Here is a 23,877-nt window from a genome sequence, read left to right on the forward strand (position 1 = left end):
CCCCCCCAGCCCCTGGCGCCCATCATTCGACTTTCTGTCCGTATGAACTTGACCACTCTAGGTGCCTCATACAAGTGGAATCGAGAGCATTTGTCTTTCTGTGACTGGTAGGTTAGCATCATGTCCTCAAGATTCATCCATGTTGTAGCCTGTGTCAGAACTTCCTCTTTAAGGCTGAATATATTCTGTTGTGTATACATCCCGTTTTGCTTATCTATTCATCTGTCAGTGGGCAGTTGGGTTCCTTCCACATTTTAGTTATTGTGAACAATGCTGCTATGAACATAGGTATACAAGTATCTTGCAAAACCTGCTTTCAGTTATGTTGGGTATACACCCAGACGTGGAACTGGACCATATGGTAATCCTACTTTTAATTTTGAGGAACCACCATAATATTTTGCACAATGGCTGTACCGTTTTTTACATTCTCACCAGTAGTGCACAGGGTTCCAATTTCCTACATCCTCATTAACCCTTGTTATTTTTTTCTTTTCACAGTAGCCACCCTAATGTGTAAGCTGGTGTCTCACTGTAGTCTTGACTTGCATTTTCCTAATGATCGCTGATGCTGAGCGTCTTTTGAGGTGTTTTATGGGCCATTTATGTATCTTCTTAGCAAAATGTCTAATCAAGTCCTTTGCCCATTTTTTAGCCAGGTTGTTTGCTTTGTGGTTGAGTTTTAGGAGTTCTCTGTACACTCTAGATATTAATCCCTTATCAGATACGTGATTTCCAAACATCTCCTCTCATTCTGCGATTGCCCTTTTCCTCTGTTGATAGGGTCTGGATGCACAGATTTTTAAACATTTTCATGAAGTCAATTTCTCTATTTTCCTTTTGTTGCCTGTGCCTTCGGTGTCATTTCAAGAAATCATTGCCAAAATCTAATGCCATTAAACTTTGGGGCACTTGTGCTTTTTAAAAGGACCTTTTAATGACAAGTTTCCCCAGTTTGGGGAGTTCAGAGCCTGAAACCTAACTATAAGTGTTCCCAATGCAGAACGTACATAAGAACCAGAGTGCTTAATCAACATTTCTGTTGGCAAGCAAGGTCCTAAGGAGCGTGTGGAAGCACAGCAGAAGTAACATGGAGGACTTTTAGGAATGTTCTCTGCCACCTTAGTTTCCTCCCTCTTTCTCCATATATCCCTCCCATTTTTCCTTCTTTCCTTCCTTTCAGATAACATGTCTGGGGCAGGATATGGTGAAGAAAATGCTTTTACCTCACTCCCCTATAACAACAGTGACCACTCCGTGAGCCTTGGAGAAACAATTTGCCTAATTTGGAGAGAAAAACTCCATTCAAGCCCTGCTGGGATGCAAGTTCAAATCTGCATGACCACAAAACCCACGTTCATGGACCCACTTGCCTCTATTGCTTTTTTAAGCTATAGGAATGCTGGATGAGGAATGTTGTCTGTTATTAACTAGCAAACACGATCCCCCTTTGAGCCTTCATGTCATTATCTATACGATGAAATGGACAAGCACAGCACATTTCCAGTGTTACTTTTGAAATTTTCAGTGCTATCTTACATGAATAACATGAAGACACAGAAGCAAACCTGCCTTATTCCCCCTTATGCCTGACTTCTTGGCCTCCAGAGAGGCCTCCAAGACCCTCCTTGGACGATCCAGGGTTCAGCCCAGCACTGAGCTAGACGACCACAGGCTCCCCTCCCAGCCCAGTGAGTCTTTGCATGACTGTTTGGGGTTTTTTTTTCCTAGACTCCCATTTCTTAAAAGTGAGAGCCAGTCACAGATCTCCATTTCACCCGAGGGCTGGCATGTCACGAGGTCACCAATATTTGTTTTATGTACTGCTAAGAGATTAAGGGGCAGTATAATTTCAGAGAAAAGTTAGGTTCCCTGGAAGTCAGGAACCCCAGCATCCTGCCCTTAAACACTCGAATGACCTTGAGCAATGAAAGGTCTCCAGACCTCATTTCTCATCTTCAAATGAGAAGACAAATTGGACAACATCACTGTTTCCTAAAGTGTGGTGTGTACACCGCTGTGGAAAGTAAGCAATAGGTAGAAAAAAGTTAGGTGCTTTTACCTTATGTATATATCTATAAATACTTAAATAGCCCCTCTCAGCTCTACAGTATCTTAGCTATTATTGCTACAGCAAGGCTGAAGTCGGTGACACACACACAAGCAAGGCCCAATGCTAGTACATGCGGTGAAGTATCACACCTTCAGGAATTGTCCTTTCCACCCAAACTGTCCAGAAAGATTGACACACCGATGAAATGGATCGCTAGTGTGGATCCTCATATACCAAATTCCCATGAGCTTTGCTGAGAAGACCTCAGCAGTGCATCAAAGCATCCCTTTGATGCAATGTGAATAAGGTTTAAAACAGTTATTAATGTGGCTAGTAACTGACTGCAGTTTGGGAAATCCTACACTTGATTTCTTGGTTTCTTCCACGTCTAGCTGTCTTTGACGTGTGAGGTGCTTAGACGAAAGTCAGTGTGCTCTCTTCAGGTCAGTCTTAATCTATAACCTGTGTTATACATGTGCCTCATTAAGGACAAATTGCTAGTTCCAGATGGGGAATTTGGAGCAAGCTCTTTTTTCTCTAAATGAATGGGGCTCTACTCCAAGAGCACAGACTTCACATATATGGGTATAAACACATACATACACCAAAGTCAAGTCACTTTCTATCCCTCTATTCACTGTTTAGGCCCTGAAGGTATTGTTTACAGCCGGACACTTGGCTTGCAGGGAAGAATCTCATCCACCTGAGATCTTAGGCACAGTGCCTCCAATCCCTCCTCTCTTTCTGTTAATTTCTGCAAAGGCAGGAAGTACCAGAGTGATGCAGAGGTTGGCTGGAAGGTTGAGAAGAGGCCCCAAAGATGTAGGGCTTAGGATGACCCTGAAGAAGAGATGGGGTTTGGGCAGTCGGCATGGAAGCTAGAGAAAATTCCAACTGGGCAAGGAAGGAGTGGGCACTATAAATGGGGGACAGGGAAAAGACTGGAACACAGGGTTTGGACTGGGAAGCAAAGAAGATGGTATAAGACAGGTTCAAGGGGTGGGTTAGAGAGAGCCTGATGGCCCACTAAATCTTTTAAGCTCCACTCTGTGCCACTCACATGCTACAAAAGGATTTATTTCAGTGTGAGGTAAGATGTAAGTGCTACTTTAAGAATTTAACTGAACCAAAATGACCTGGGGACCAGGATGCTAGTCTACTGTTATAGGTACTGTTCTCCTGGGGAAAAAAGCCAACATAAAATGGTGCATTAGTCTGTTTGGGCTGCCATAATAGAATACTAGAGACCGGAGGCTTGAACAACAGAAATTTCCTTTCTCGCAGTTCTGGAATTTTGCAGTCCAAAATCAAGATGCCAGCAGAGTTGCTTTCTTCTGAGGCCTCTCTTCCTGGCTTGCAGACAGCTGCCTTCTCACTGAGTCCTCACATGGTCTTACCTGTGTGTGTGCATGGACAGAGAGAGGCCGCTGATGTCTCTATCTTCTTATAAGAACACGAGTCCAGTCTGATTAGGGCTTCACCATTATGACTTTATTTAACCTTAATTACCTCCTTAAAGACCCTATTTCCTAATACAGTCACATTAGAAGTGAGGGCTTTAACTCAGGAATTGGCAGGGGCGGGGCGTTTCTGTCCTATGTGAGAGGGCTGGGAATGGCACAGAGCCCATCCCGCTGAAGGCTGTGCCTGTGCTGCCCTCCCCACCTTTTCCAGTGGTAAGATATAGGCAGAGAGGGAAGAGCGTTCTAGAACAGGCTTCATGACTTGCTTCAGTTCAAACCTATTCAAACCCAAGGACAAGCATTCACTCTTGTGGACCAGCACAGCTTACCAGATTTTCAGGGGTTGGGGGAGAGTTTAAAGCCCAAATAAAGTGTTCATTTCTCGTTGGCCAGGGGCACAAGCCGCCCACACAGTGTGGGCAGGTAGCTCCCTCAGCATCCAAACTCCCTCTGTGGGGAAATGAAACCCCCGGGGTCATTTGGAGGAAAGGTGCAGTTTCAATACACCCATACAAAGGGAGTAGCGTCATAAGATTTATTACTTTCAAAAATAGATAACTAATGAGAACCTACTGTATAGCACAGGGAACTCTACTCAATGCTCTGTGGTGACCTAAGTGAGAAAGAAATCTAAAAAGGAGGGGTATATGTATACGTGTAACTGATTCACTTTGCTGTACAGCAGAGACTAACACAACATTGTAAAGCAGCTATGCTCCAACAAAAATTAATTTAAAAAATAAAAAAAAATGATTTATTACTTATATATCCCAGAAGCAAAGGGACACAGTGAGCCGGGGGAAGGGCAGTCTTCCACCCCAGGTCACAAGCCAGCAGGAGCTAGAGCGGGGTAGCAAGCACCTAGTCCTTACAAGGTGATTGGGGCAGAGGCTACTAACTTTTCACAGGCTTAACTCTAAGTGGTTTTTTTTTTTTTTAACATCTTTATTGGAGTATAATTGCTTTACAATGGTGTGTTAGTTTCTGCTTAATAACAAAGTGAATCAGTTACACATATACATATGTTCCCATATCTCTTCTCTCTTGCGTCTCCCTCCCACCCTCCCTATCCCACCCCTGTAGATGGTCACAAAGCCCCAAGCTGATCTCCCTGTGCTATGCAGCTGCTTCCCACTAGCTATTTTACGTTTGGTAGTGTATATATGTCCATGCCACTCTCTCACTTTGTCACAGCTTACCCTTCCCCCTCCCCATATCCTCAAGTCCATTCTCTAGTAGGTTTGTGTCTTTATTCCTGTCTTACCCCTACGTTCTTCACGACCTTCTTTTTTTTTTTTTCCCTTAGATTCCATATATATGTGTTAGCATACGGTATTTGTTTTTCTCTTTCTGACTTACTTCACTCTGTATGACAGACTCTAGGTCCATCCACCTCACTACAAATAACTCAATTTCGTTTCTTTTTATGGCTGAGTAATATTCCATTGTATATATGTGCCACATCTTCTTTATCCATTCATCTGTTGATGGACACTTAGGTTGCTTCCATGTCTTGGCTATTGTAAATAGAGCTGCAATGAACATTTTGGTACATGACTCTTTTTGAATTATGGTTTTCTCAGGGTATATGCCCAGTAGTGGGATTGCTGGGTCGTATGGTAGTTCTATCTGTAGTTTTTTAAGGAACCTCCATACTGTTCTCCATAGTGGCTGTCTCAATTTACATTAAAAACTTTTATTTAAAACCCGCTTAGCTCTAAATTTTTAAAAAATTTTATTTATTTATGTTTTTTGGCCACACAGTGTGGCATGCAGAACTTCCCTGACCAGGGGTCGAATCCATGCCCGCTGCAGTGGAAGCTCAGAGTCTTAACCACTGGACCACCAGGGAAGCCCACTCAGTGGTTATATTAAAAGGTTCCACCGGGGAAGGCAAAGCAGGAACCTGTGGGATACCCTAAACCTATCTAAAAGTCCAGACTCTGAACTTTTGGTGTTAGTAGGGTCACCATACTGTAAAATGCCTCGGCAGCCACTCAGAAAAACAAAATTTTTTCCTCAAAGTTGTTTTTCTCATCACACCTTTCTAGTTTTGACCCTCTTGCATTATTATCCTAGCTAGGACAGGAGGTGACATGATGCAGCTGCAGGAAGGGACTTGGGGGAAAAATGCTCAGTGAGGGCAGCCTGGAGGCAGAGTAAGATAGATCCTGGTGAAATCCCAGCTTCACCACTAGCTGTGTGACCTTGGGCAAGTGACCTCACCTCTCTGAGCTTGCATTAAAAAAAAATTTCCATTATCAAAAATTTTAAACAGAAAAATAGAAAGAGAATACAATGAACACTTATACATCCGCCCAGATTCAACAAGTCTAAACTCTGCCATATTTGCTTCAACTAAGCCACTTTAAAGTAAATTACAAACGCTAAGGACCATCGTCCCTAAATACTTTAGCATTTGTGTCCAACAAAAGAGAACATTTTCCCCATAACCACAAAACTATTACGCCTCAAAAAAACAGTTCCCTGGGACTTCCCTGGTGGTCCGGTGGTAAAGAATCCACCTTCCAATGCAGGGGACTCGGGTTCGATCCCTGGTCAGGGAACGAAGATCCCACATGCTGCAGGGGAACTAAGCCCACGTGCCACAACTACTGAGCTCCCACGCCTCAACTAGAGAGCCCGTGTGCCGCAAACTACAAAGCCCACACACCCTGGAACCCACGCGCCACAACTAGGGAGAGAAAACCCGCACGCCACAACTAGAGAGAAGCCCGAGCCCACACGCTGCAACAAAAGATCCCGCATTGCCACAACTAAGACCTGACGCAGCCAAGAAAATAAAAAAATAAAATAAATAAATATTAAAAAAACAATTCCCTTATATATATATATTATTTAATATTCTGGCCATATTGAAATTTCCCCAATTGTTCCCAAATTATATTTTACAGATGGTCCATTCACACCAAGATCCAATCAGAGACCTTGCATTGCGTTTGGTCATTATGGATCTTAAATCACTGAGTTTCCATTCTGCTCATCTGTAAAATGGGAAAAGAATAATACACACCTCACAGGGTACACAAATTAGACATAATACATGTTAAGGGGTTAGGCTAGTGCATCCAAAAGAGTACACTATTATTATTAGCTTCCTTACTGGACTTGTTCTGCTCAAGGCAGCAGTGCATTGGGATGGAGTGTCTTGAGATGTCAGTAGCATGGGCTAGAGATAATGAGGCAACAGGTCCCAGCATCCTCAGGGATGTAGACCCACAAGCTGCATTTTGCCCAGCCCTGGCCTGGGGATGGAGGGAACCAGTCTCACCTTGACCACCTTCAGCACCCCTGATTCCTGGTCCAGCCCATGCTCCCCCTGGAAGCTCTGCTCCCTCAGGAACTGCTCCACGGTCTGCACAGTCTCCAACACCTCTTTTTTCCACTTCTGGCTGGGATGCAGGCAGTGAGCCACGAAGGAGTTCAGCCTGGAAGCTGGGGTGACAAAGAGCTCCGGGGGCACTGCCATCTCTGTCTTGAGAGTACCACTGGTGGCTAGATCTATACCCACACACCTACCCAGCTCCTGGCACACACACTCTTCTTTAAGGGGACTCCTCCTCAGCTGACCTCCAGCACCCTGTGGAACAAAGGACCAGAGTGGAGAGGAAACAAGGGGTGTCTGGCTGACCAGGGGATCCTCTTCCTGGAGGCCATTCACTGCAGCTGGGGTACCGAGGGACACTGGGTGAAACCACCTTAACAGGCGGGGCTTTTAGTCACCCTTTCTGCTGTAGGTTTCGTTTCTCACCTCTTAGTTTCCCTTTTACAACTTGGAAACTGAAACTGGCTTGAGGATGGCCCTGGGAAAGACAACTCCCCCAGGAGATGGGAGTTGGATGGTATCCACCAATCCCATCCCCACAAGCTTGTCACCCAAAACAGGCTCAGTAAGAGCAGGCACTCGCTGGAGGTTGGGCTGAACAGTGGGAATTCTAGGGTTCCGCAGAACAAACTCTGGAATTCCAGTCTGCCCTTTGCCAGACTCTTAACCTCTCTGACCCTCACAGAAATAATCCTTAAAATGGGTTTAAGAATAATACCTACCCCATAGGTTGTGTGGATTAAGCAAGAGAACATTTAGCAGAGAAAACATTAAGTAAATGCAAGTATTGTTATTCGTTCACTGTACATCTATTGAGTGCTGGCTGGGTGCCAGACATTGTGCAAAGAAGACAATGTAAGACGTGGTTCCTGCCCCAGGGGCTCCCAGAGCAGTGGGGGAGACAGAGGAGACACAGAGAGTCCAGTGTCCTGTGTACTAGGAGAAAAGAGGGCACAGAAACTTGGTGGAAATTCAGGCAGAAGAGTTTCTTTGGGGTCACCTGTGGTGTCAGTGAACACCTGCTTGAGATGAATCTTAAAAGACTGGGAATGCGGCCACGAGACAGAGGGCACAAGACAGGATAAGGCTGAGAAGTGTGAATCATCCTGCCATGTGCCAGGACTCGGCTGTCAGACCCACGTTGGCATGGAGGGCAGGGAGGGGAGAGGGGAGAGCTGTGCCTGGACAGGTGGGCAGGGATTGAAACTCGGAATGCCATTCATTCATTCATTCAACAAACATTTGTTGAGTGCCCGCTATGTGCCAGGCAGGTGTGCTGGGGATACAGCAGTGAATAGGCAAAATTCTCGGACTGCAGAGAGCTAACACTCTAATGGTGGAGACAGATAATAAACAGGATAAATAAGTAACATTATAATAATTAAGACGGTGATAAGCGCTAATCAGGAAAATAAAGCAGGGAAAGAGGTTAAAAGGTACTGACTACGTGTGTGTGGGGGGGTGAGAATTGGTAATGTTCAGGGGTTCAGTCTCAAGAAAGGTGGCTAGGGAAGGTCTGAAAAGGAGACATTTGAGCAAAGACATGAAGGAGGCGAAGAGTGAGCGGTATGTATGTCAGAGGGAAGAATGAGAGAAAGTGGGACTTCCCTGGTGGTCCAGTGGGTAAGACTCCATTCTCCCAATGCAGGGGGCCCAGGTTCGATCCCCGATCGGGGAACTAAATTCCACATGCATGCCGCAGCTAAGAGTCTGTATGCGGCAACTAAGAAGTCCACACGCCCCAACGAAAGATCCCGTGTGCCGCGACTGAGACCCGGCTCAGCCAAAAATTTAAAATAAATAAAATAAATAAAAACAATTAAAGAAGAATGGGAGAAGGAACAGCAAGTGCAAAGGCCCTGTGGCGGCAGTATGCCTGGTGGGATTGAGGAATAGCAGTGTGACTGGAATGGAATGATCAAAGGGGGAGAGTGGGAGGGGATGAGGTTTGAGTACAAGGGTAGGGGGCAAATTGTGTAGGATCTTGAAGACTACTAAGACTTTGGCTTTTACTCTGATTGAAATGGGGAGCCACTGGGGAGTTCCAAGCAGAAGAGGGACATGGATGGACTTTCATTTTAACGGTATCACACTGGCTGTTCGTGGGAAGATTGGATTAAAAGCAGAGGGTGGGGAGTGGAGGTGAGAGCAGAAGCAGGAATTCAGTTAAGAAGCTACTACAACAGTCCAGGCGAGAGATGTGGCGCCTTGGATCAGAATGGTGGCAGTGAAAGGTAGGGAGAAGTGGTATGATTCAATTTTCTTATTATGGAAAATTTCAAACATGAACAAAAGTAGAATAATACAATGAACCTCCACGTACCATCCCCCATCTTCAACCATTATCGACCTGTAGACAGTTTTTTAAATGTTTATTCAGGTCTTCTGCCCATTTTAATTTTTATTGGCCACCCGGCACGCGGGATCTTAGTTCCCCAACCAGGGATTGAACCCATGCCCCCTGCAGTAGAAGCCCAGAGTCCTAACCACTGGACCACCAGGGAAGTCCCAACCTACAGACAATCTTGTTTCAATGATATCTCCATCCACATCTCCCCTCCTGTATTATTTGGAAGTGAATCCCAGACCTCATATCATTTCACTGGCTATATTTTGAGTATAAACAGGTCTTGCTAAAGGATAGAGTGTGATGTGAGAGAAAAATTAGAGTCAAGGACCACTCTAAGGCTTTTGGCCTTAGCACTGGAAGGATAGAATTGTCCTTAACTGAGAAGGGAAAGACTGGGCCAGGGCACAGTGTAGGCATGAAGGTCGGGAGCTCGGCTTTGGAAGCAAACTTGAGTGTCTAGTGAGATCCGAGTTGGCTAGGGAGTTGCATATTTGAGTCTGGATTTCAGGGACGAAGTCTGGGGTTGAGATACAAATGACCAGCATAGATATATTTAAAGCCATGAGGCTGGGTGGGTTCACCAAGGGAGTGAGTATAGAGCAAGGCAAGAAAAGGACCAGTGACTGGGCCCTGAAACACTTAATAGTATGAAGTGATTGGGGAGAGGCAAGCATCCGGCAAACAAGAATGCGAAGGAGTAGCCAGGGAGGTGGAAGAAAAATCCGGAGTGTGTTTTGATAGCCAAGTGGAAACATTGTTCTAGGAAAGAGAAAGTGATCCACTGGGTCACATATCAGGTGAATCTGCGCTGACTTTGTCCTGAGGGCAGTGGCAAATCAGAGGAGCGACCAGAGGTGAAATGACCATTCTGGAAAGATTGGTCTGGCTGCTTCTGTGGCGAGGATGGATTGCAGGGGGCAGGGGTAGATATGTAGGGAGAGGTGTCAGGACACTGTACAGTGATCCAGGTGAGAGGGAAGGTGACCCGGACTTGGCTGGAGAAGGGATGGGATTCTAGGTCTACCTTGGGGGAAGGGTGAACAGGACTTGGTGACTACAGGTAGGAGGTGAGGGAGAAGACAGGATGGCTATCAGCTCTCTGGCTTGGGTACCTGGGTAATGGATGGAGGGTACTATTAACAAAGGGAGGAAGATACAAGGAGGAGTGGGAAGTGGGGAGGTCTACAAGGGTAGCTGTTTAAGCCAGAGAGCTTAAAATAGTTGTCCACATTGCCTAATGCTTCCGATAAGTTCAGGAATATAGGTCTGAGAAGCACCCAAGAGGCTACTGGTGATCATTGTGGGTGAAATGTAAGGGAGAGCTGGGAGCAGAAGCCAGATCTTAGGTGCGGGGTTGAAGAGTAAGTTGGGGGAGGAGGATGGAGACCAGGAGTGTAGATAACACTTTCAAGAACTTTGTCGTGAAAGGGAGGAGAAAGACCAGGTGTTAGCTGGAGGAAGTGGTGGGGTGGAGGGTGTTTGTTGTCTTAAATACCATTTGGGGGGGAAAAAAAACCCTCAATCATGACACGTTTCAATTTAAACTCTCCAATTGGCTAACCCCAAATGGAAAGAATCACATTTTTAATTACATAAATTCTAAAAGTCTGCATATTTTCAAAGTTTGGTAGTGCCTGGTCCTTAAACAGTCCTATATTATAACTGTTTAAAGAGCAGTGGCAATTTCGCAAACCAAAGTCAACAATAAAGTGAGATTCCAAACATTTGTCCTATGTTTATAATGACAGATAATGAGCTTCAAGGCAATATAAAAGTTGTTCAAACAAAAGTTATTCAAACATTCAGACCTTACATCTTAGTTTAAAACATTTTTTTGAAGCATAATTGATTTACAACACTATATCAGTTTCAGGTGTACAACATTGTTATTCAATATTTTTACAGGTTATACTCCATTTAAAGTTATTATAGGCACTTCCCTGGTGATCCAGTGGTAAAGAATCTGCCTTCCAATTCAGGGGACACAGGTCTGATCCCTGGTCGGGGAACTAAGATCTTACAGGCGGCAGGGCAACTAAGCCCGCACGCCACAACTGCTGAGCCCATGTGTCCTGGAGCATGCAGGCCACAACTAGAGAGAAACCTCCACACCACAACGAAGAGCCCACGTGCTTCAATGAAAGATCCCGCACGCCTCAATGAAGATTCTGCGTCTCGCAACTAACACCCAATGCAGCCAAAAATAAATTAAATAAATAATAAACCTTTGAAAAACTAAAGTTATTATAATATATTGGCTCTATTCCCTGTGCTGTACAATATGTCCTTGGAGCTTATCTATTTTATACACAGTAGTTTGTACCTCTTAATCCCGTCCTCCTATTTTGCCTCTCCCCACTTCCTTCTCCCCACTGGTAGCCACCACTTTGCTCAATAGACCTTACATATTAGTTTTGATTCATTTCATTATTCATTTTCATGAGATATCTGGGAGTTCAGCAGCTTTCAAGATTTCAAAAGGGGGAATTCCCTGGCAGTCCAGCGGTTGGGACTCTGGGCTTTCACTGACAGGGACCAGGGTTCAACCCCTGGTCTGGTATTTAGGAACCTGCAGGCCTCGCAGTGTGGCCAAAAAAGAAAAAAAAAAAAACGATTTAAAAAGGGAACATGGGGCTTCCCTGGTGGCGCAGTGGTTGGGAGTCCTCCTGCCGATGCAGGGGACATGGGTTCGTGCCCCAGTTCGGGAAGATCCCACACACCGCGGAGCGGCTAGGCCCATGAGCCATGACTGCTGAGACTGCGCGTCCGGAGCCTGTGCTCTACAACAGGAGAGGCCACAACAGTGAGAGGCCTGCGTACCGCAAAAAAAAAAAAAAAAAAAGGGGGAACATGCAGTCGATTGTATATTGGTTTTATGGTTTGTAGAAATGCCATGCAGTTGGGCACATTTCTATGGTGGTGGGGGAAGAGCTAGTAGTTAGGAAGGGTGTGGCCTGGGTTTTAGGAAGGAGGAAGATGCATAAAGATAGGTTTTCTCTTAGCTTGTGTTCCTCCAAATGCAGAGCCTGAGACAAGGATTTGCATGAGACTTGTTTTGGGAAATGATCCCAAGGGACAGGTGTGGGGGATTGAGAAGGAGGAAAAAACAGTCCAAGAAATATCATGAAATTGATCACTACTGTGGGCAGCTGAGCTTTGATCCCACTGGGGACCCTCTAAGGAGCAATGCAGAACGTGCCTCAAAATTATCCACCTGAGAGGTGGAGGAGGGGAGTATGCACTCACTGCACTCGCTGGTTCCTGTCTTTCAATGGGCCAAGGCTTACTCCCTGGGGTGTTAACTCCCTGGAACTTCCATATTTGCTCAGAATTACTTGGAAGGCTTGTTAAGACACAGATTGCTGAGTCCCACTTCCAGAGAACCTAACTCAGGTAATTCTGGGCTAGCTGCTGAGAATTTTTATTTCAAAGAGGTTCCCAGATGATGTTGAATTCTGCTGGTCTGGGGTCCATACCTTTGAGAATCAATAACTTAGAGGTTTGAACTTTGAATGGTGACAACATGGGGGAGAAGGAAAGTTGACTCAAAGTCATGGAGTTGTGAGCCAGCATTCAGTGTTCTGGAATTGCAAGTGTTTGGCCACATCTGGTATGTTTTGAGAGTGACGAGGAGAGACTGAGAGGTCAGCAAGAGCTAAATGGTCAAGAACCCTGAATGCCAAGCAAAGGAACTTGAACTTGATTCTGTAGGTAATAGGACCCATTGGAGAATTTTAAGCAGGGGAGGATTCTGTTTCTATTTATGCTTCAGAAAGAGCACAGTGGTCTGGTAGAAAGGGGTGAGCTAGGGGGACATGACCATAGAAGTCTACAAAATGAACAGCCTGATCTTGGCACTCGTGGGGATGTGGGGCCTCTCTTAACGAGCATGATGGTGTCACAATCCTTGATGTGCAGTCTGAGAAGCTATTGATTCCACAGTTTCTGGCCCCGGGACCCTCCATGTAAGGTCCTCCAGCCTCTTCAACCTTCTCTTTCAAGTCGTGGATGGAGTCATCAGGGTCAATGGCGTAAGGCTTGCCCTGGCCACTAGAGTCCTTCATGAAGACCTGGATCTCAGGAGGGAAGGTCTCCAGCACCTGGAGGCTCCTGAAAGGAGAGACAGTGGTGTCCACTGGGGCCACATGTCCTCTTGTTTTCATAGTTTTGCCTTTCCCAGAATGTCATATGGTTGGAATCATCCAGTGTGTAGTCTTTTCAGACCGGTTTCTTTCAACTAGCAATATGCATTTAAGCTTCTTCCATGGCCTTTCATACATCACCACTCACAGTAACAAATTATTTTTTTCTTGGGATGAGAGCTTTTAAGATCTACTCTCTTAGCAACTTTCAAATACACAACGATATTGTTAGCTATAGTCACTACACTATACATGACATCCCCAGGACTTATTTATCTTATAACTTGAAGTTTGTACCTTTGGACCACTTTCAGCTATTTCACCCACCTCCCACCTCTGGCAACCAGTCTATTCTATGTATCTGTGAGTTGTTTCTTCTTTGTTTTTAAAGATTCCACATATAAGTGATCTCATACAGTATTTATGTTTCGCCCTCTGACTTAATGCACTTAGCATAATGCCCTCAAGGTCTATCTGTGTTGTCACAAATGGCAGATTTCCTTCTTTTCATGTGGCTGAATAAAAGTCCATTATCTATCTATCTATATCTATCTATCTATCTATCTATCTATCTATCTATCTATCATCTATCTATATCTATATGTCACATTTTCTTTATCCATTCACCTGTTGGACACTTAGTTGTTTCCTAGTCTTGCTTTGCCTATTTTATTTTATTTTTTTACACACGCTGAATGACATGCGGGCCTTAATTCCCTGACCAGGGATCAAACCCATGCCCCCTGCAGTGGAAGTGTGGAGTCTTAACCACTGCACCACCAGGGAAGTCCCCTGCTTTGCCTATTTTAGAATCAGATTATTTGTTTTTGTTTGTTTGTTTGTTTTTTGCTATGGAGTTGTTTGAATTCCTTATAGATTTTGGATATTAACCTCTTATCATACATGTGGTTTGCAAATATTTTTTCCCATTCCTAGGTTGCCTTTTCATTTTGTTGATTGTTTCTTTTGCTCTCCAGGAGCTTTTTAGTTTGATGTAGTCCCATTGGTTGCTTTTTGTTTTTGTTGCTTGTGGTTTTGTTGTCATACCCAAAAAATCATCACCAAGACCAATGTTAAGGAGCTTTCTCTTTATGTTCTCTTCTAGGAGTTTTACAGTTTCAGGGCTTACATTTAAGTCTTTAATCCATTTCAAGTTAATTTTTACAAATGGTGTAAGATAGGGGTCCACTTTCTTTGTTTTGCATGTGGGTATCCAGTTGTGCCAACACCATTTACTGAAGAGACTATCTTTTCCCTGTTGAGTATTCTTGGATCCCTGTCAATTAGTTGCCCGTATGTGTGTGGATTTATTTCTCGGCTCTTGATTCTGTTGCATTGGTGTATGTGTCTGTTTTCATGCCAGTACCATACTACTTTGATTACTCTAGCTTTGTAGTATAATTTGAAATCAGGAAAAGTGTTGCCTCCAGCTTTGTTCTTCTTTCTCAGGGTTGCTGTGGCTTTTGAAGTCTATTGCAGTTCCATACGAATTTTAGGATTGTTTTTCCTATTTATGTAAAAAATGTCATGGGAATTTTGATAGGGATTGCACTGGATCTGTAGATTGCTTTAGGTTGTATGGACATATACTCTCCGAGTGAGATGTGCATGTAAATGATTTGTCTAAGACCTATTAAAGCAAAACAAAAAAAGTCAAAGAAACTGCTACATTAGAAAATACTAAACGTGTAGAGTATTTGCGGCTGGTGTGTGCTCGGGATGACCCAGCCCCCTCCAGGCCAGAGAGGTGGGTGGGAAGTAGCAATTACAACAGACAAGGATGACCCTCCCTGTTTACCCCTCCCTCTGGGACCATTTTATTTCGGGCTGCATCGTTTAAACTCAAAACACACTTTTAATATAGGGCCCTTGTAGCCATCTTGTTGTGCTACTCTTCACAACCCATGAGCAGGGTCACAGGAAACTGTCAACAGGTCTGGCTTTCCATGTTACCACTCATACAAGCCAGTGCTTTTCCACACTTGATCTACAGATCACAGACACGTGAGGATTATGCAAAAGAACAAGAACAAAGCTTTATTGTAAGTTTCACATCGAAACAGGGTCCACACGAGGCCCAGCCTGGGAGGAGGTGGACACTGATGGCCTCGCCGCAAAGTTATTGGCTCAGGCCAACTTCCTCCTCTTAAACCCCAAGGTAATGAATGGAGACCTGGAGGAGAATGACTTGGTCGATGGCCCGGTGGTTTTTTGTCCAGCCAAGCCCTGGGCAGGTGATGAGGGGGCCCTAAGAGCAAGGCTGCACCTTGCTGTGCCCACTGTGGAGCTGAGGCTGATAGGAATAGAGGCCGGAACCGACACACCCCTAAAGTCAGCCTTGGCTGGGCATGGGCTGCGCCCTCCGCTGGAAGTAGGGGGGCCCTGCCTGGGTGCGCCCCCAGGGATGTGATGTAAGATGGGGGCAGCAGTGCCTCCAAACCTAGGCTTCTTCTTAGGGCTGGGTCCCGTGGTCACCATGGGGTGGCTCTGGTGAGGAGGGTCCCAGGAGTTCAGGCCCACGCTGTCCCCATTGCTGTGTGTGGTGCTCGGGGGCCCCCTCTTTCTTGATGTCACGCTGAGAGCTGCAAACATGCAGCTCAGATCATCTAGGGCAGCCGCTCTGCTCCCAAAACCCAGCTGTGTGCTGGCATGGGTGCCCACGGTGGAATTTCTGGATGATGAACACCCAGAAGATGCTTGTGCGGGGCCGCCCGAAGCTGGGGGGCCTGGAGCAGAGGCAAAGGCTGGAGTTTTCGGTTGCCTGTGCTGGGGAGAGCTGCCGAGGTCCCCGATGGCATAGGTCTCACCCCGCAGCGCTCTGTTGATGCGCCGGAACGCTGTTTCCTTCTCGGAGTCTAGGTCTTCGGCGGTGACCCGGAAACCCGGCTCAGGGGCTGGAGGCAGCCTCAGAGGCTCCCCTCGCCTGTGCGGCAGCAGAGGAATCCTGCGTTTTCGGGGCCTGGGACTGTCAGATGTGCAGGAGCCCTTCCTCCAGGGCCGTTTCTGCCCTCTTGTTGCCTCTGCATTTTTGTCAGGCTGGCTTTTCCTCTGGGAAACCACCGGAGCTGCAGAGGGCGATGGAGGACCCTCCTCGCGCCCTGTCTTTGCAGACTTCTGGGGCAGCCCTTGCGGTATGGCGGGACCCCTCCTTCTTTCCACTGGCAGGAAACCTCGGGTGGAGCTATATGAGCTGGTGATGGCGTTTCTTTGGGGGCAGGAGCTCATACAAGAGGTCTGTTGTTTCCTGGCAGATCTGTCCTCTGCCCACTTGGCGTGGAGGTCTCTCTTCAGAGGTCCAGGCCTGGGCACGAAGAAAGAGCCCCCCAGGGGCCTAAATGCAGATCGTGCGCCCCCGGTGTCATTGGGGCCGCTTCTCTGGTCTTCGTTCTTCCCTGTGACTGTGGGGACTTCCTCCTGCTTGGCCATCCCTTGCCCGCTCTCTCCCAGGGCCCTCAACACCGTCTTCTCTGTGCTGTAGTTCGGGACACAGCTGGGTGTCGTGGCCGGCACTGGTTGCCCCCGCGCCACACTGACAGTGACTGTGTCCACTGCGGACACTGAGCTGCGGGACGTCGTGGAGGTGCGAGCACCCATCACTGCCTTCTTCCGATGGCCTCGCCTGAAGATGGAGATAAGGATCCCCATAAGGAGTGCAGCGTCTGCGGGATGGTAGAATGGGGTCTCAGAGACTCTGTGGCAAAGCGCAGATGGCAGAGTCACTGGACACTTGTGGGCCGGCCTGCGAGTGGATAGCCGCCCATAGACAGCTGGGTGAGCCGGGCCGGCCACGGGAAGTCGGTGGGCGCGGGGAGCGGGCTGGGGGCAGCCGAAACCTCCTGGCAGGTGCTGGTCCCCCAGTGCCCGGGACGAGGGTGAGGGGCAGGGCCTACCTAAGTAACTGCTCCTAGAGAACTTGAGTGAGGTCGGTCCGTGAATACAGAGCTGGGCTCCGAGCACTCTCCTTCAGCTGCCAAGTCGGCCAAAAGCGGAGTGCGCGCTCTTTGGCCTGTTGCCTTTTTATACTCTGAAACCTGTGAGCGAACAATGGGCGTGCGTTGGCGGGGCGCAAAAGTTTAGGGAGGGGTGGCGCATGCGCAGAGTACACGTCAGGCCCTGGGGCGCACAGGTGAGGATGCGCGCCCCTGGACCGTCTAGCGCTTCTGAATCTCCCGGGGGTCTGAGGGCTGGAGGTGTTTGCCTTGAGGGTGATGAGCTTCTTGGCAGGACAGCTGGCCCTTCTCCCCTGGCCGCGCCCCAGTGCTGTCGGGGTAACTAACTGTACTGGACGGGATCCCCGCCCAGCAAAGTGGGGCAAGGTCGCTGGCTGTGCAGCTCCCGCAAGAGGCGGCAGCTTTGGCAGCAGCGCCTCTGCGTCCTCCTGCCCTTTCCCCTGGCGGCACTGGAGGGGAGTCGCTAAGAACGGAAGTGCCCACACCATCCAGATCCTGCTGGGGTGACACCTGAAGTGGTGGCCAGGGCTGGCTGAGAGGGCCATACTTACCATATGACCCAAAAACCCACTCCTAGGCAATTAACCAAGAGAAAAACTTTTCACAAAACACATATGTGAATGTTTTAGCTATCTTGTCCACAATTCCTAAATATAGGACTATTGAGGTTATCCAATTTTCTTGAGTTTGTCATTTTTTAATTGTTCTTGGAATAACACTATGTATACGTATTGTTTCACAGTCTAGAGTTAATATTTTACCAATTAAATAAAATTCAGAAGGCTTACATCCATATAGATTCTTTTACCTTCCACTCTTTGTTATAGCTGTCATATGTGTCACCTTTATATGACGTCAACGCCACCCTCTGAGACTGTGGTATCCTTTTTTCATACATATACAGGGAATTGCCTGGCGGTCCAGTGGTTAGGACTCAGCACTTTCACTGCTGGGGCCCCGGGTTCAGTCCCTGGTAGGGGAACTAAGACTCCTTAAACTTAACCCCACTGTGGGGCAATGTCCCAGCCAGGCAGAAACTGCAGGTGGAGCTGGAGACCTTGAAGAGTTTGGCTATACTTCCAGCTCAGCCCAAAGCCCAAGGATGATTCTGGACTTTCATTCTGACTCGTGCATTTCAGATCTTTCTGGGTTTGGACCTGGTATATACGTCCCTCCCAGCCTGCCCTGCCTGCCCCTTCAGTTGTCACCCCAAGCAGGATCTGGTTGGCTTGGGCACTTCTGGGGGTTTCTTTTTGTTTGTTTTTGGTTTTTTTTTTTTTTGCACTTCTGTTCTTAGCGGCTCTCTCCTCCAATGTTACCAGGTGGGAGGGCAGGCGGACGCACAGGCGCTGATGCCAAATCTGCCACCTCGGGCGGCGGCTGCTGAGCCAGGTACCCTGCTCTCCAGCTTTCCTGCTCTGGTGGCCGGGGACCCATCCTGTACAGTTAGAGCCGGCCGGGGGAGAAGGGGCAGCTGCCCTGCCAAGAAGCTCATCACCCTCAAGGCAAACACCTCCAGCCCTCAGACCCCCGGGGAGATTCAGAAGCGCTAGACGGTCCAGGGGCGCGCATCCTCACCTGTGCGCCCCAGGGCCTGACGTGTACTCTGCGCATGCGCCACCCCTCCCTAAACTTTTGCGCCCCGCCAACGCACGCCCATTGTTCGCTCACATTTCCAGAGCTGCATCCCAGCAACAGGCCAAAGAGAGCGCACTCCGCTTTTGGCCGACTTGGCAGCTGAAGGAGAGTGCTCGGAGCCCAGCTCTCTAGCCAAGCACCGACCTCACCCAAGTTCTCTAGGGTCAGGTAGGCCCTGCCCCTCACCCCCGCCCCGGGCACTGGGGGACCAGCACCTGCCAGGAGGGTTCGGCTGCCCCCAGCCCGCTCCCCGCGCCCACCGACTTCCCATGGTTGCCCCGGGTAAACCAGCTGTCTATGGCCGGCTATCCACTCGCAGGCCGGCCCACAAGTGTCCAGTGACTCTGCATCTGCGCTTTGCCACAGAGTCTCTGAGACCCCATTCTACCGTTCCGCAGACCCTGCGCTCCTTTCTGGGGGTCCTTATCTCCATCTTCAGGCGAGGCCATCGGAAGAAGGCAGTGATGGGTGCTCGCACCTCCACGACGTCCCGCAGCTCAGTGTCCGCAGTGGACACAGTCACTCTCGGTGTGGCACGGGGTCAGCCAGTGCCGGCCACGACACCCAGCTGTGTCCTGAACTACAGCACAGAGAAGACGGTGTTGAGGGCCCTGGGAGAGAGCGGGCAAGGGATGGCCAAGCAGGAGGAAGTCCCCACAGTCACAGGGAGGAACGAAGACCAGAGAAGCGGCCCCGATGACACCGGGGACGCACGATCTGCATTTAGGCCCCTGGGGGACTCTTTCTTCGTGCCCAGGCCTGGACCTCTGCAGAGAGACCTCCACGCCAAGAGGGCAGAAGACAGATCCACCAGGAGACCGCAGACCACTTGTATGAGCTCCTGCCCCCAAAGAAACGCCATCACGAACGCATATGTCTCCAACCGAGGTTTCCTACCAGTGAAGAGAAGGAGGAGTCCCGCCATACCGGAAGGGCTGCTCCAAAAGTCTGCAAAGAAAGGGAGCAAGGAGGGCCCTCCGTCGCCCTCTGCAGCTCTGGTGGTTTCCCAGAGGAAAAGCCAGCCTGACCAAGATGTAGAGGCAACAAGAGGGCAGAAAGGGCCCTGGAGGAACGGCTCCCGCACATCTGACAGTCCCAGGCCCCGAAAACGCAGGATTCCTCTGCTGCCGCCCCGGCAAGGGGAGTCTCTGAGGCTGCCCCCAGGCCCTGAGCTGGGTTTCCCTATCGCCACTGAAGACCTAGACTCCGAGAAGGAAGCAGCGTTCCGGCGCATCAGCAGTGAGCTGCAGGGTGAGACCTAGGCCACTGGGGGCCTGGGTACCATGCAGCCTTCCTGTCCCTTTTTGCTGCCTGCCACAGGGGCTGCTTCTCCGCAGAAAATGTTTCATAGTTATTTCTATTTTAATATGATCATGGTACATTAAAATGTATTAGTGCTTGCCTGTGAACACTAAGGTCACTTGTAATTTTCTATATTGTTCTATATTTTTGTGACTAAAGGCATTACTTGGGGGAATTAAAAGAATATCTTGAAGCGATTTTGGCTTTTGATCTGCCACTAATTGCTATTTAACCTTAATTCAGGGGTCGGATTCTTTGACCCAAGGAAACAGAATAGTATAAAAAGAAAGAATGTGAGTGTCAGATGGTGGCAGTGATTACGTATAGCAAGAGACGCCTTTGCAAAAGTTACTGTTGGTCCCAGAAGACTCTCACTTAGCTGTGTGACCCTGGGCAAGTCACTTCACCTAAATCTCTGAATTATAGGGCTGTGCTGATGATTTAAAAGTGACTGAGCACGGTGGACACTCGGAAATCCTGGGTTCTCAATAAAGCCACTGCCCTGCTCTTTGGTCCTTTGGAATTACTAGATTAGTAAAATTTATACTTGACAGTAATTTTAGCTTAAAGTTTATTTTGTCTATTTCATCTCAGCCTTTCGGCTAAGATCAAGTGTAGTATCTGTTCTTGTCAATTTAAATAGCAAGAGAAAAGAAAGGAAAATAACGGGCATGCCCCCACACTCTTCAGACAATAGGAGCCTCTTAACCTGTTCCTTTGTCCAGAGACACAGGCCATTTCTCAGTGAAGGCCTCTGCCATCACTGAGGTTGCAGGGGAGATGTGGTAACTGGGAAGAAAAAGACCAATGGGGATGACCCCCTCACTCCTCAACATCCAAGCCCCCCACTTTCTCACTTGTCTGGCTAGAAATAAAAGGTTGATCCCATGGTTTTAACTTTCAGCTGTTGCTGGACTTTGCGTGCCTTGCCTAAGCTGGGAGACAGAGGCAGGAAAAAAAACCCCACCATAATCACCCTGTTATGGGCTGTTATTCAACTTTGGACTTCCAGGCCCCATCTGCCTGTTAGCGTTCACTTCTTAGAGTTTCAAGTGCATGCTGTTTGTCCTCTATCTTGCCCCACGCGGCTCTCAAGCCTTCGTAATATGACCACATTTCTCGTGCCACATGTAAACATTCTAACACTTTGCAGATACTGAATTAAAAATCTATTATTTACATTGACTTCACCATTTTCATTTCCCTGGTGTGTTCAGTAGAAAATTCAAAATTACATATGTGCCTGGCATTATGTATTTTTTGGTGAGCAGTGATCCAGAGGATGGAAATGTATGCCTCCTTCGACTCCTTAAACTTAACCTCACTCTGGGGCAATGTCCCAGCCAGGCAGAAACTGCAGTGTGTCTTGGAGAAGGTCTTTTGCATTGAGATAGTAGGATGCTCTTTTAGCTTCAAGAACTTGGATGTTGTTGAGTTTAACCTGGTATAAGTTCAAATTAGAGTGTTTTAATTTTAGGATGTTAAAGGTAATCCCCATGTTAAACACAAAGAAAATAGCTATAGAATAGTCCCAAAAGGAAGTGAGAAAGTAATTTAAATATTTTATTGTAAGAAATCAGCTAAACACACACAACGAAAGATAGGAATGCAGGAAATGAGGGGCAAAAAAGCTTTGGGCAGATGGAAAAGAAACAGCACAATAGCAGAAATAAGTCTTTTTTTTTGTCAGCAATTACTTTAAATGTAAATGCATTAAACTCTCCAATCAAAATACAGAGATTGGCGGAATAGGTAAAAACATATGACCCAACTATATGCTGTCTACAAGAGACTTACTTGAGATCAAAAGAATCAAGCAGGTTGAAAGTTAAAGGATAGAAAAGGGAATTCCAAACTCAGTGAGAAAACTCAAATAGTAATCAAGAGAGCAGGAGTGTCTATACCAATATCAGACAAAATAGGCTTTGAATTTAAAATGGATCAAAGAGTTAAATAGAAGAGCTAAACTATACAAATTTCTGAAGAAAAAAAGGGATAAATCTTCATAGTCTTGGATTTGGCAATGAACCCTTAAATATGATAGCAAAAGCACAGGCAACAAAAGGAAAAAGAAATTGGACTTTATCAAAATTAAAATCCTTTGTGTTTCAAAGAACACCAACAAGAAAGACATAATACAACCTTCAGAATGAAGGAAAATGTTTGCAAGTCATATATCTGATAAAGCCTAGTATTCAGAATATGTAAAGAACACTGGCAACTCAACAATAAAATGTCAAATAACCAAATTTTAAAAATGAGAAAAAGAATCTGCATAGATACTGCTCCAAAGAAGACACAAATTGCCAATAAGCACATGAAAACATGTCCAAAATTATTAGTCAAAATTATGCAAACTGAAACCACAGTGAGATACCACTTCATACCCACTATTGTGCCATATAATTTTTTTAAAAACAAGGGTTGGCAATGATGTGGGGAAATTGGCACTTTCAAGCATCGCTGGTGCAAATATGAAAAAGAAAATAGTTTGGCCGTTCCTCAAAAAGTTCAACACAGAGATACAGCATGGCCCAGGAACTCCACTCCCAGTATATGTCCAGGAGAAATAAAAAACATATGTTCACACAAAAACTTGTACATGAGTGTTATATTGTCATATCATTATTCATAATAGCCAAAAAGTGGAAACAACCCAACTATTCGCCAACTGACGAATGGAAAACTAAAATGTGTTATATCCATACAATGACTATTATTCAGCCATTAAAAGGGTGAAGGACAGATACATGCTACAACCTGGATGCACCTTGAATACATTTTGCTTACTGCAAAAGTCAGACACAGAAGTCCGCACATTGTGTGGTTCTATTCATATGAAAGGTCCAGCATAGGAAAATCAATAGAGACAGAAAGACCCAGGGCTGGGGTGAAAAGGGGAGGACAGAATGAGAATGACTGATACTAGGTATGCGGTTTCTCTTGGGGATGATGAAAATATACTGGAACTAGAGATGTTGATTGCAAAACCTGAGTACACTAAAAGCAGCTGAATCACACAGTTAAAAAAAATGTGAATTGATGGAATGTGAATTATATCTCAATCAAAGGATAATATGACAACATTTTTATAGTCATTACTCTTGATCAGTTTCAGGATGGAATTCTCACAGTGACTTCAATGGAGTGGCTTGTATGGGATGATATTTGAGGCTCAACCCTTTGGGACCAGATGTTCATTTTGAGCTGTTGAATGACGGTGAGGGCCAGCCAGTATATTTTCTTCACGGAGGATCAATCCCCATATGTATCCTTGGTTTGAATCCTTGTCTTTTTCTCTTCATATTCCTGAAACAAGTTCCTAGGAAATACATTCACAATAGTGAGAGGTGTTGACATCTTCCTGGCAAAAGTCTTAACTTATTCAGAAGTCAAACTTCAGAGCTCCTTATTACTAGCTGCCCGGGGAGTCCCCTGAATCAAAGTAGGGCTTATGAAGATGGATCTTGCATTTTAGCGTGCACTTAAAATACCCAACAGGCTGATCACATGGGGAAAATAACTTTATTTACATGAGACAAATACAAAGTCAGCACAACACAAAGAGGGAGAGTATGGGTGCTGGTGCCTGATGGCCTGAAATCAAATCCTATTTGAACGCCACGTGTACCT

General features: G+C 46.6%; 1 protein-coding gene and 1 pseudogene across 1 annotated transcript; one reads left to right on the plus strand and one right to left on the minus strand.

Moving 5' to 3' along the window:
* Nucleotides 1-6,739: 6,739 nt before the first annotated feature.
* Nucleotides 6,740-18,508, minus strand: LOC141278155 (uncharacterized). The gene is made up of 5 exons (XM_073801836.1): nucleotides 17,856-18,508; nucleotides 17,245-17,385; nucleotides 15,621-17,013; nucleotides 13,115-13,322; nucleotides 6,740-7,117 (listed from the first exon to the last, which is right to left on the minus strand). The coding sequence occupies exons 3-5, from the start codon at nucleotides 16,997-16,999 to the stop codon at nucleotides 6,740-6,742; spliced, it is 1,965 nt and encodes a 654-aa protein (XP_073657937.1). The 5' UTR covers nucleotides 17,000-17,013; nucleotides 17,245-17,385; nucleotides 17,856-18,508.
* Nucleotides 18,509-20,826: 2,318 nt separating this feature from the next.
* LOC117312042 (U2 spliceosomal RNA) lies at nucleotides 20,827-20,932 on the plus strand (annotated as a pseudogene).
* The last annotated feature ends 2,945 nt before the right edge of the window (nucleotides 20,933-23,877 follow it).

The sequence above is a fragment of the Tursiops truncatus genome, chromosome 3 (genome assembly GCF_011762595.2).
Source record: "Tursiops truncatus isolate mTurTru1 chromosome 3, mTurTru1.mat.Y, whole genome shotgun sequence".
Classification (NCBI taxonomy): Eukaryota; Metazoa; Chordata; class Mammalia; order Artiodactyla; family Delphinidae; genus Tursiops; species Tursiops truncatus.

What these genes read in the sequence shown, in the direction of transcription:
- LOC141278155 (XM_073801836.1), bottom strand. Translation starts at nt 16,999, where the DNA reads ATGGGGATCCTTATCTCCATCTTCAGGCGAGGCCATCGGAAGAAGGCA. An exon ending in TCCACAGTGGGCACAGCAAG is followed by an intron (nt 13,323 to 15,620) that starts GTGCAGCCTTGC and finishes CTCTCCTTTCAG; the next exon opens with GAGCCTCCAGGTGCTGGAGA. An exon ending in CAGACTGCACATCAAGGATT is followed by an intron (nt 7,118 to 13,114) that starts GTGACACCATCA and finishes TTTGTTCCACAG; the next exon opens with GGTGCTGGAGGTCAGCTGAG.